Source organism: Desmodus rotundus, chromosome 12 (genome assembly GCF_022682495.2).
Source record: "Desmodus rotundus isolate HL8 chromosome 12, HLdesRot8A.1, whole genome shotgun sequence".
Taxonomy (NCBI): Eukaryota; Metazoa; Chordata; class Mammalia; order Chiroptera; family Phyllostomidae; genus Desmodus; species Desmodus rotundus.
This window is the reverse complement of record NC_071398.1, coordinates 69,411,674-69,423,308: the sequence shown is the minus strand read 5'-3', so window position 1 is coordinate 69,423,308 and position 11,635 is coordinate 69,411,674. Positions and strand designations below refer to the sequence as shown.

Below are 11,635 nucleotides of genomic sequence, written 5' to 3'. Positions count from 1 at the left end.
GATCTTATCTGGGAAGACTCACTCTCCACACCTGAGGTCCTGTCTTTGCCAGTTCCAGGAGCCTGCCCCAGATACCTAATCCCAGCCTGAAGGCCCGGTGGTGGGGTGGTGTCCTCTGCCTCCGGGACACCTCAGCAGCCACGTGGAGGAAGTGAGTCAGTCAAGGCAGGCAGCTTGGGGCATTGTGGGTGTGGCTATGCCATCCAGGGACAGTGGGGGATGGGGTCAGAAGTGTGGTGGTCAAAATCTCCTAGCGCAGCCAGGGCCGGTGTGTTAGCACGTGCCCCAGTTCTGCTGACAGAACTGGCAGCATCATGTTTATGCTGCCTGTGGCTGGGTTTTCTCTCCTCAGTCCACTTTCTCTTGTGTCTCCTGGGGGAAGGGCGACACACCCCCTTATCTTTACTTCTCAGGCGTTGGCAATATAACATCTGCCCCCAAACTTCCCCTCCGCATAGCTATCTTAAAAAAAGTTAACTGGTCTTCAGTCCTGTGGGTCGGAGAATCCTTTTAAAAGTCTGGTGGGGACCTTGGGAAAGCCTGGCATCTAGAAAAACTGCCTGAGGCAAGGGTTCAGAAGCTAAAAGAGGGGAGCCAAGTAGGACAGAGATGTGGGGAGGGATGAGAGAGGGACCCAAGGTTAGCTGTGGCCCTAGGAGGACGTGCTGGAAGCCTGCTGGGAAAGGGCATGTGGGCCAGGAGGAATCTGAGGAGGGCACTCAAGAAACGTAGAGGGAACCTGGGAATTGGCAGGCTGCTGAGGGGGGAGGGGTTACCAAGGGGTCCAAAGATATAAGATTTGCTAATACGGGAGGTGTTCAGCCTGGGGCAAAGAAAAACAGGGCCAGAGGAGTCGCTGGGAACTGGCAGGTCTGGAGCTAAAAAAAGGCCAGAGTCCCCTGGGCTGCTTTATGGGGAGATGGGCCAGGGGGTGGGTCCCACTGCAAAGAGCAAATGAACAAACAGGTTGGAAATCAGTCGGCTTCTGCCTCTCTGCCTCTCCAGAAAGAGCGTATGGTGAGGCCCAAGCTCTAAAACTGGACGCGCGTGTGCATGCGTGTGTGTGTGTGTGTGTGCGCGCGCGTGGAGGAGGGGCGCTGTGACACTTCTTCCTAAAAGAACTGTCAGAGCACCTGAACTTGACTAGATAAACCAGGCAACTGGATAAACCTGTCAGAGGCTTTAACTGTGACAGTATAAAAACGCCAACATTTCAAGGTAAAAAAATTGTAACCTCTACACGGATTCACTTGAAGCTCTCTAAACAAACCCTTAAACACGTCTTAGTCATGCTCTGTCCACGTTAGGAGTCAAGGGAAGTTTTCTAGGATAAACATCTTGCATCTTCCTGAAATATCGATTTTACCCGATTAAGCGAAAAACGTTTTTTAATGTGATTTTGAACACGGATAAATGTGATGTAGATTGAAAACTGGAATGCATTTTACAAAACAAAAGTAGGTGTTTGGTTCTTTCGGAGTCTACCAGGAGGTAGTGCCGCCGGGGATGGGCTGCACAGCTCTCGGGTGTTAGCATTGTGGGTTTTATGGCGGCGATGGCGTGGGGACGCCCTAGGGGTCGCGGGCTCGGCGCTGGGAAGGGCAGTGGAGTCGCCTGGGCCCGCTGCCTGGGTCGGCCCTGGAGGGGCGCTCGACCAGGGCGCACAGCACTTGGGCAGGGAGCCCCCGGGCTGCGCCCGCCGGGAGCCCAGACGCCCTCCTTCCACCGCAGCCCAGTGGGGCCGGAGGTGGAAATGTGGCAATCGGCGCGGCAGAGGGTACGGGGGCCGCGGGCCGGCTGAGGGCTCTGACCGAATTTGGGGGCGGGGCGGGTAGCGTCACTGTCCCTCCGCGGCCCTGATCCCCGGCACCTCGCGGGTCTGGCGCGGGGCCCCCGAGGGCAACATCGCTCCCCTAAGGGAGGCACAGGCTGGAAGAGCCCGCACTGCCTCCCCTCCTCGGGGACCGCTCCCCGGCGCGATCCCAGTGGGCGCGGCCCGGGGGCTCCGGCTGCCGGGCTGCAGAGGGGCGGCGGGGAGCGGGGGCTGCGCACCGCTGCCCGGCGGAGGCGCCGGCCCGCGCCCGCCCTCCCCTCCCCGCCCGGGGCCGGGCCGCAGGCCCACGCCCAGCCTCCCGGCTCCGGGGTGGCTCGCGGCCTTCTCTCCCAGGTTGGGCTCGGCCTCGGCTCAGCTGGGTTCGGCGGGCGGCGGGAGGAGGAGGAAGGAGGGAGGGAGCGGCGGGCGGGCGGGCGGAAGGGGGAGGAGAGGAGCGGCCCGAGCCAGTCCGGAGGGGGCCCGCGGCTCGGACGCGAGGAGACTCGGAGCAGCGGCTCCCGGCCCGCCCAGCTCCGCGCCGTAGCCGCCGCCGCCGAGTGAGTGGGGGACCCGGGCCCGGGAGCCCCGCGCTCTGCGCGCGGGGGTGGGGCGGGCAGCGACGCCGCGAAGTTGGGCGAAGTGGGGCCGCCCCGACGCGGCTCCGCGGAGAGGCCCGGCCGGGGCGGGAGCGGGGGCGGCGCGGAGACGGAGACCGGGGCGGCCGCAGGCTCGGGGCCTCCGCCGGCGCGCTCATGGCGGCGGGCCTGGGGGAAGGCGGCCCGGGGCGCCTGGACGTTCCCGGCCGCGCCGCGGCGAGCGCGGGGAGGCCCTCCCGGGCAACAGGTAGGCGCCGGGAGACGGGGCCGCGGGGCTGCTCGCGGCGGGCCCGAGCCTCAGGCGCCCCTTCGTAGTGGACGAGCAAGGTTTGGTGACCATTCGCGCGAGAGCCCCGGGCCGGCAGGGGGCCGCGGCGTCGCCCCCGCCGGAGCGACCCCCGCGGAGGGAGTGGGAGGGGAGGAGGGGCTTGCCCCTCCTCGGTCTCACCGGAGCGCGGTGGCCACTCCGGGAGGGCGGCCGGAGCGTCCATGTGCTTAACGGGAAACAGGAAGGAGTGGCGCTGAGACTCTGCCCGGCCCCCCAAGGGTAAGGCTCCTAAACCGTTATGGGGTGTGTGTGTGGCAGCGGTGGAGGGAGACCTGCTGGGAGAACTCGTTTTCTCTGCCTCACCTTGCTAATTATTGGCCCGGAGGTTCTCTGGAAAGTAGGTTAATGACAGGTGTGCGGCACGTATCTTTGGCCTGAGCTTGGGGGTTTCTCTCTCACTCCAAACCCGATTGCTGGCATCCAAACCTGGCCGCAGGCACCTGCGTTGCCAGGCCCCAGTCAGGGGGTTCTGAGGGTGCTGAGGAATGGAGTGAGCCCTCTTCCCAGAGTCCAGTCAGGGAAGGCCTCCAGCGGGCAATCACCCCACATTTGTGTTTGCGGGCGGCCTAGCGGAGCTGTGATGGGGCTCCTAGAGATAAGGACTTGTCTGCAGCCTCGTCCCCCAGGACCTGGCCCTAATCATACAGTGACCTGCACAGCTCTGTGTGTTCAAGAGAGTTTCTTGTCTCCCTTAGTACTTCACAATGCACTCCCTTCACTGGGGCCTCTGGCCAGCTTTCCCCCTGGGAGGAAGGGCCTCCTTGTCCCCTGTCACTGGCTACAGGCTGGCTGATCCTCTACTGTGCCCTTCAGCATCGCCCCTCATCTGCCTCTTCAGCTTGCTGGCCTCTCCCTACTTGGGGGCTGTAGTCTCGTGCAGTATTGGGTGTGGTATGTTGGCCTTCTGGTGGGATATAGCCCAGAGAAGCTAGACTTGGGGGCCTGTACTGCAGCCTGGAACTATGACACCTCTTCCTGGCTTCACCCATTGCTCACAACCTTGTAGTTCATGCCTGTAAATTTTCAACAAGGAAGACTGTTCAGGTCCTCTTTTTTTTTTTTTTTTTTTTTTTGTAGTTCCTCAGGCTTTGGTGTGGGACCCTCTCTTTGTCACTCTCTCCTCACTTGCTGATCCTGTTATATTTTCCCCACTTACCCTTCTGAGCTCTTAGAGCCAGTGGGACTGTTCCCACATTGAGTCTCTGAGACCCCTTTCTCACAGACTCACACTTCTGCCCTCACAGCCCTCTGGGTTTACAAGCCCCCATAGGGACCCCCTGTCCCTTTGCATACATCTGTGCAGGTGTGAAGGGGTCAGTCTGAGTTGGAGCAAAGGGTGGGGACTGGGCTGAGCCGAGCTCAAGTTCCTGGTAACCCAATGCCCATGAAATCCCTGCTCTGTTGGCCCCTGTCCAGCTGGCCTGTGCCTCAGAAAGTGGTGTCTGTGTCTGTAAGGCAGGTGTGTGTCAGAGACACACACACACAACCTATCATCTCTTCCTGTGTGTAAGGGGAGTGAATTCTGTGAGTGGAAAAATCTGTAGGTGTGATTTTTCTCTACCAGAAAATCAAGGAATTGCCGTGTAGGCCAACGGGGCCTAGAAAAGCAGGTTGTCTCCCTATCCTCAGGACACATCGCCCTTTCTTGCCCTGGCCTTTTGTTTGTGGGATCCTTTGCTTGGCTTGGAGTGCTGGTTCCAAGAAGTCTCTGAGGCTGCCACCGTGAGGCCCACTGGGAGCCCCTGTTGTCTCCTCTACCTCGCCCTCCCCATGTTGAGTTAGAAGCCCTGACCTTGCTGAATCTGGTGTCTGTCCCTGCTGGGCCACGTCCGGTAGGGGGGATGGGGTACTACCCCTCTGCTAATGGAAGGACTGGGTAGCAAGGGAAGGCTGTGGTCACAGAAAGCCTGAAGCCCAGGTACGGGCGAGCCCCCATCAATCTTTGTTTCTGGACTCCTGATACACCAGGCGTTCTTGTTCACAGCTCACGCCCGTCTTCCCGCAGGGAGCTGGAAGGAGACAGGTATATCTTGTCCTGGGGTTAAAGTAGTTGCACTGTCCAGGCACTTGTCCTTGACCACTTCCTGACACTTTCTTTGCCTACCTCCCCAGCTCCTCACTTTCTTGGTAGGAATAAGACGGCAGCAGACATTCCCCTGCCTTCAGGAGTCATTCAGCAGACATTCAGGAGTCAGGGAGAGGGGCTCCACCCAGCCCTCCACCTCCCCTTCCGAATCTTTAGTCCTCAAAAATGTCCCTGTCAAGAGAAACTTCCCTGCCAGTCTCCACTGACCAGTGTGGGGATGGGGCCCAACATTTAGGCCTGTCTGTACCCTTGGCTTTAGATCTCAGCAGAGGACAAAGTTGGTCTCCAAGATACACACGAGTCAGGTGACTGGGCCCAATATACTCCCCACCTCCAGTCAGGCTAAGCAAAGAGGTGGGAAGGAAGAGCCAGAGGTGCCTCCCTGTCAGCATTCTGTCTTGTCCTTTCTCTACTGTTTTCTACCACTGTTCCTAGGAAGAAAGTGTGTATGTGTGTGTGCATGGTTGTGTGGGAAAAGTTACATTGTGGATGATTATGTTTAATTTTGTTCAATTCAAAAGACTTCCATCTCTTTAACTAATTAAATATTTATTCTGACTAAGGTAGAGTTGGAAGGGGCCATGCCCTCGTGAGCTGAGGTCTGGAATGTGTGTGTGTGTCTGTCTGTCTGTACATGTGTGTGTGTACGAATGTGTGGTATTGGGGGAAGGTGGAACTGAAGCTCTGTTGTCAGTGCTGACCTCTGATTTCATCCAAGAGTGGGATACAAGAGGGTAAAGTCCTTGAGCTGGCATACTGACCCGAGGTAGGCTGAGAGGGATTTCGCAAGTGCTTCTGTGGTGGGTGGGGGTGGAGCTGTTGGAGGAGGGGCGAGAGGACAGCTCAGCTGTGACCTGCCAGGGGCACCCACTGGTCTCCAGTTCACAGTGGAGGACAGTGTCCCCACTCTCTCTCCTTCCTCCTTGGTGGAGTGGGGATGGGGGTGACACATGGCCGCCTTCCTTCCGTGTCAGCTTGTAGTCTCAAGGCCAGCCTGAACACTGCTACCTCTCCTGGATGAGGGGTAGGGAGCCTGGAAAGTCACTGCCCTTGTCCCCAAGGGGTGTTCTCTGCTGAGTCCCAAGACTGTCAGGTGTTGTACTGGTTCCAGCATCACTGACTCTTCAGGACCATCTCGCTGCTTCTCTCAGCTCCAAGCAGCTGCTGCCCCTCACGGGCCACAGGCCATTTCCTTTCTCATTTGAGTGCCCAAGTGGTCACTACGCCTCTTCCAGCCACTACCTTTCTCTCTCTCTTTCTTTTAAAGATTTTATTTGTTTACGTTTAGAGAGAGGGGAAGGGAGGGAGGGAGAGGGAGAGGAACATTTATGTGGGAGGGGAACATCAATTGGTTGTCTCTTGCACACCCCCAGCTGGGAGGCTGGCCCCCAACCCATGTGCCCTGAACAAGAATTTGGTGACTTTTCAGTTTGCTGGATGATGCCCAGCCCACTGAGCTGCACCGGTCAGGACTACCTTTCTTTTCAGTGGAGGAAAGGGGAGGCTGGGAAAGCAGCAGCTCTTCCTGAGCTGAAGGTATTGTGACGGGTGTTCCTCTGCGGACTAGCGTTTTCTTTTTCAGATGAACCTTAATAAGCAATGTCTAACCCCGCCAGAGCTTTGGTTTGCTGTCTCCATTCTCTACATTCTCTATTCTCCAGTCCTTGACTCTCTGCAGTTTTGTCTTTTTTTAAAAGAGATTATTTATTTTTAGAGAGAGGAAGGGAGAAAGGGAGACAAACATCATTGTGGATGTGTGGTTGTCTTTCGTGTGCCCCCTACTGGGGACCTGGCCTGCAACCCAGGCATGTGCCCTGACTGGGAATCGAACTGGTGACCCTTTGGTTCGCAGGCCGGTGCTCAATCCACTGAGCTACACCAGCCAGGGCCATTTGTTTCTGAAAAAACCCTTCTGCTTTATGTGAAGGAATTGGGCAGTTTGGCATGGGTGTTAATCTTGTGTGCAGTAGTCCACTGATTGTCCTAGAGCTCAGCCCATTTGGGAACATAATTTTGCTTTACTCTGGCCTCTTAATTTTCCCTAGGAACCATGGGTTGTAGGGAAGGAGAAGGGAGGTTTTGCCCCAGCTCTGGAATCTGTTTTTGAACTTCCCCAGCAAGGAAGCCTGCAGTTGTTGTTTGGCTGAGACTGGAGAGTCAGGGGTAGGGCGGTGCCTCTGACTTCTAAGACCAGATCCTGCCTGTCCCCCATGCTGGGATAGCAAAATGATGGGAAAACCGAGACTCTTAATTCTAGGCTATCAGGACTTCCTGGGGGCAGGGGTATCAGATCACCTTCAATTGTTGTAAATGGTAAATGAGAGAACTGGAAGGCCATCATATTACAGATGAGGAAAATGATTTGTCCAAGTTCAGCTCAACATCCCAGGACTTGAGTCTCTGCCCTCTGCCCCTTTTGTTAAACCATGAAAACTTATTTCTCTCTCCCCGGTGGCTGTCCCCTTTGATGCCCTCTACCTGCCCTCCCCCCGCACCCCCTTAGGATGCTCCAGACCTTGTATGACTACTTCTGGTGGGAACGGCTGTGGCTGCCTGTGAACTTAACCTGGGCTGATCTAGAAGACCGAGATGGACGTGTCTACGCCAAAGCCTCAGACCTCTATATCACACTACCCCTGGCCTTGCTCTTCCTCATCATTCGACACTTCTTTGAGCTGTGAGCATACTAGCCTACCTCCATGCCTTCCCTGGACGCCCACTTCAAGTGTGTGTCTTGCTGTGTAATTGGTCATATACGGTGTTTTGGCCACCCAGGTCCCTGCCTACTGTGTCCCCCACTGAAGGCAGCATTGTCTTCCTGAGGGCTCAGCACCCCTTGGCCCTTTCTGTCAATGGTTATTTGTTCTCACCCTCCACCCTGCCTGGCCACTTGTAAACACAGGCAGCTTTGTCAGCTCTGAGCAGCCCAAGGAGGCCAGAGAGGGGATTGCCAGGAAACTGAGGCCTGAGTAAAGTCTGAGCTTGCAGTCCTCTCCCCTCCCAGCTTAGGGGCTACCAAGACACTGAGGTGCTTCAAGAGAGCCAGACACTTCTCACTCATGTCCCTTCCTCAGTTACGTGGCCACACCACTGGCTGCCCTTCTGAATGTAAAGGAGAAAACTCGGCTGCGGGCTCCTCCTAACCCCACCCTGGAGCATTTTTACCTGACCAGCGGCAAGCATCCTAAACAGGTATGAGCTGCAGATCTGCTCTAATTAAAAGTTACTGGGTTCTCGTAGGAGGGAAAAGGAAGGAATGGGTTGGAATATCAGCTCTGGTGGGTGAAGAAATGGGAGAGCAGTGCTACAGACTTATTACGAGCTTGTTACTTGGAGCGGGTGAGAACAGTGTTGGGCACTGCTGAGTTTTGAAGCGAAGTGCAATGGGCTTCTTCACTACACCCAGGTGGAGGTAGAGCAGCTATCCCGGCAGAGTGGGCTCTCTGGCCGCCAGGTAGAGCGATGGTTCCGCCGCCGCCGCAACCAGGACCGGCCCAGTCTCCTCAAGAAGTTCCGAGAAGCCTGGTAGGGGAGGTTGGATGTACCTTGCTGGGAAGGGTGGGCAATGGCTGTATGCAGGGTGAGATTTCACCCAGGTCAGATCGATATGGTTGTCTAGACATTCCTGAAGGTCTCTGGGGTACTTGGAGGGTTGTACCCTTCCCCCACCCCACTCTTCTAGCTGTTTCCACTTTCTCTTCCAGCTGGAGATTCACATTTTACCTGATTGCTTTCATTGCTGGCATGGCTGTCATTGTGGATGTGAGTGGGGATTACTGGGAAGTGGGAGTAGGTTCTATGGCAAGGTGTTGGGGGGAGGCCACAGAATTTGGGTACCTTTTAAAAAAATAGATTTTATTTTTAGAGAGGGGGGAGGAAGAGAAACATCAATGATGTGCAAGAGAAACATGGATCAGTTGCCTCTTGCACACTCCTAACTGGGGTCCTGGCCTGCAACCCAGGCATGTGCCCTGACTGGGAATTGAAGCAGTGACTTTTGGTTTGCAGGCCAGCACTCAACCCACTGAGCCACAACCAGCCTCTTTTAACCTCTCACTGTCTCTTTACAGAAACCCTGGTTCTATGACATGAAGAAAGTTTGGGAGGGATACCCCATACAGGTATGAGAAGAAACCCTGGTTTCCTTACAGGGGGTGATGAGGAGAATCAGTGTAGCATAGAACTAAGGTGCACGAAGAGACCATCTCTGGAGCACAAGGCAGGAGGGTCTGGAGTCATGGTGCTAAACAATCTTGGAGGCCAGAAGTGCTCCTTTGGAGAGGTGTGACCAATCACTTGGGTCACACGTCTTGGGTCCAGTCACTCTGGGGCCCTGTACCTCATCTCCCATTCTCTCCCCTAGAGCACCATCCCTTCTCAGTACTGGTACTACATGATTGAGCTTTCTTTCTATTGGTCCCTGCTCTTCAGCATCGCCTCTGATGTTAAGCGAAAGGTGGGTCAAGGGGGCTGTGCCATTAACTCTAGAAGCCCATATGAAGCTGTGATGAAGTCCCCTCTTTGATTTGTGGGCGCTTTGGGTGGAATGGTGGGATATGGGGAACTAAAGGTGAGGGGGGAGGAAGGAGTAGTGGGAGCTTGAGGACAGGAAAAAGTCCTCTGGAGCCTACCTCTTTTCTACAGGATTTCAAGGAACAGATCATCCACCACGTGGCCACTATCATTCTCATCAGCTTCTCTTGGTTTGCCAATTACATCCGAGCGGGGACTCTCATCATGGCTCTGCATGACTCTTCCGACTATCTGCTGGAGGTCAGGCTTTCTGGGCATTTCTTTGAACCCAGAGACCCTGGTGCAGGTTCTCCTGTCCCTCTGTCCTTTGGGGCTTGTGGGTATGTGTGTGTGTGACATTCCTGGGACCTAGGATTTGGGGGTACAGAGCCAGTGTGGTAACGGGTGTACATGTGAATGTGTACGGGAGAGTCAGGAGCCCATGATGACGGCTGGGGGCTGTCTATGCAGTCAGCCAAGATGTTTAACTATGCGGGATGGAAAAACACCTGCAACAACATCTTCATCGTCTTTGCCATCGTCTTCATCATCACCCGACTGGTCATCCTGCCTTTCTGGTGAGTAGACCAGACTGTACTTTTCTCATGAAATCAGGAGTCTTGCCTCCTGCCATTTATCTATCCCTCCATCTCAACACCCTCCTTTCTGTGTTTACAACGGTCTCTCCCTTCCCGTCCCCAGGATCCTGCACTGCACTGTGGTGTACCCATTGGAGCTCTATCCTGCCTTCTTTGGCTATTACTTCTTTAACTCCATGATGGGAGTGCTACAGATGCTGCATATCTTCTGGGCCTACCTCATTTTGCGCATGGCCCACAAGTTCGTAACTGGAAAGGTGAAAGCTCTCTCCCCATTTTGTAGGTCTTACTATCCTCAACTCTAGAAACTGCCCGAACTTCCTCCCACACCAGCAACCCTCTAAAAACCTCCCAAGGGGCCCTGGGAACAGCTGGAACAAGCCCACACGGAGAGGCAGTACTTAGAGGTTTGAGAACATCAAGTAAACCTCCTTATCCTGTTCCACAGCAGGTAGAAGATGAACGCAGTGACCGAGAAGAAACAGAGAGCTCAGAGGGGGAAGAGGCTGTAGTTGGGGGAGGAGCAAAGAGCCGGTCCCTAGCCAACGGCCACCCTATCCTCATCAACAACCATCGTAAGAATGACTGAACCACTGTCCCTACCACCCTCAGATTAATGTGTAAAGCCAAGGAACTGTTCCCCCCCCCCCCCCAATAGGGTCACTTTAAGCTCTGGAGAAAAAGGAGAAAGCCAGAAGTGAGTTCTTTTCTCTGCCCCCATCTCCTGCTTGTCACCCAGTTGCCTTTAAACCAAATCCTGACCAACCTATCCCCACGTCTCTACCTGGGGAAGGGCTGGTGATATTCTTTGTCACGGGGGTGGGGGGTGTAGTCTTATTTTCCACCTTGTCCCTTCTGTTGCTTTTGAGACCCTTCCTCAGTTCTGGGGGTGGGGATTACAACTCACATTCCTTATCCTTCAGAATTTGGCCCTAGCTGTTTGCCTTTGACCCCCTGACCTCCAGAGCGAGGGTCGTGCCTTACTGTCCCATTTGTGGGCCTCATTCTGCCAAAGTTGGACCAAGGCTCACCTTTCTAAGCTCCCTAACTTGGACCAGAAACCAAAGCTGAGCTGACTTTAACCTTTTCTCTCCTAAGATGCAAATGAACTGAGTGTAGGAGGGTAAACATGACCTTTACCCTACCTCTGCCAAAAAGCGGGGCCATACTGGGGACTGCTCAGACAGTCTTTGTGTTACTTTTCTGCCAGCTGTTCCTCTGTAGTCACAGGTCCAAGATCTTACTGCCTCCTTTCTCTGGCCTTTTCCTCTAGGCTAGCTGGTTTGGAGTAGAATGGCAACTAGTTCTAATTTTTTTATTTATTAAACATTCGGGGTTTTGGTTTTAAAGCCAGAATTACAGCTAGCACCTGGCCTTTTAGCAGTGGGACCACTTCAGACCAAAATGTACTGTTAATGGTTTTTTTAATTAAAATATATTAAAGATTAAGTAAAACATGGCAACAAGTGTCTGAGACTATTAAGAATTAGAAGGGGATCAACTAAATAAACTAAGGTAGTCTTTCTCATGCCTTCCTCATGGTTACAAAACAATTAAAAAAAAATTCATGTGGCAAATAAGAAAAAGCAAAGGTAGAGAAAGTACAAGATTAATGACAGCTGCCCACTGGGAATGATGGGAGAAACAGATTGCTTATTGAAAGGCCCAGAAATGGGAGTATGGGGGCTAAGGAAAAGAAAA

The 11,635-nt window shown here is 54.6% G+C and overlaps 1 protein-coding gene across 5 annotated transcripts; it reads left to right on the top strand.

The window, feature by feature from the left end:
* The first annotated feature begins 1,884 nt into the window (after nucleotides 1-1,884).
* On the top strand, nucleotides 1,885-11,400 carry CERS2 (ceramide synthase 2). Of its 5 annotated transcripts, none has more exons than XM_053914665.2 (11): nucleotides 1,885-2,167; nucleotides 7,327-7,500; nucleotides 7,898-8,015; nucleotides 8,230-8,348; nucleotides 8,528-8,585; nucleotides 8,894-8,944; nucleotides 9,187-9,279; nucleotides 9,468-9,596; nucleotides 9,807-9,913; nucleotides 10,038-10,191; nucleotides 10,383-11,400. In XM_053914665.2, exons 2-11 carry the CDS (start codon nucleotides 7,328-7,330, stop codon nucleotides 10,521-10,523), a joined length of 1,143 nt encoding a protein of 380 aa, XP_053770640.1. In that variant the 5' UTR covers nucleotides 1,885-2,167; nucleotide 7,327; the 3' UTR covers nucleotides 10,524-11,400. The 5 variants fall into 5 exon arrangements, with proteins under 5 accessions (XP_053770640.1, XP_053770642.1, XP_053770639.1 ...); XM_053914667.2 differs by lacking the exon at nucleotides 1,885-2,167 and adding an exon at nucleotides 2,219-2,370 and having other exon boundaries at nucleotides 10,386-11,400; XM_053914664.2 differs by lacking the exon at nucleotides 1,885-2,167 and adding an exon at nucleotides 2,219-2,370.
* Nucleotides 11,401-11,635: the final 235 nt, after the last annotated feature.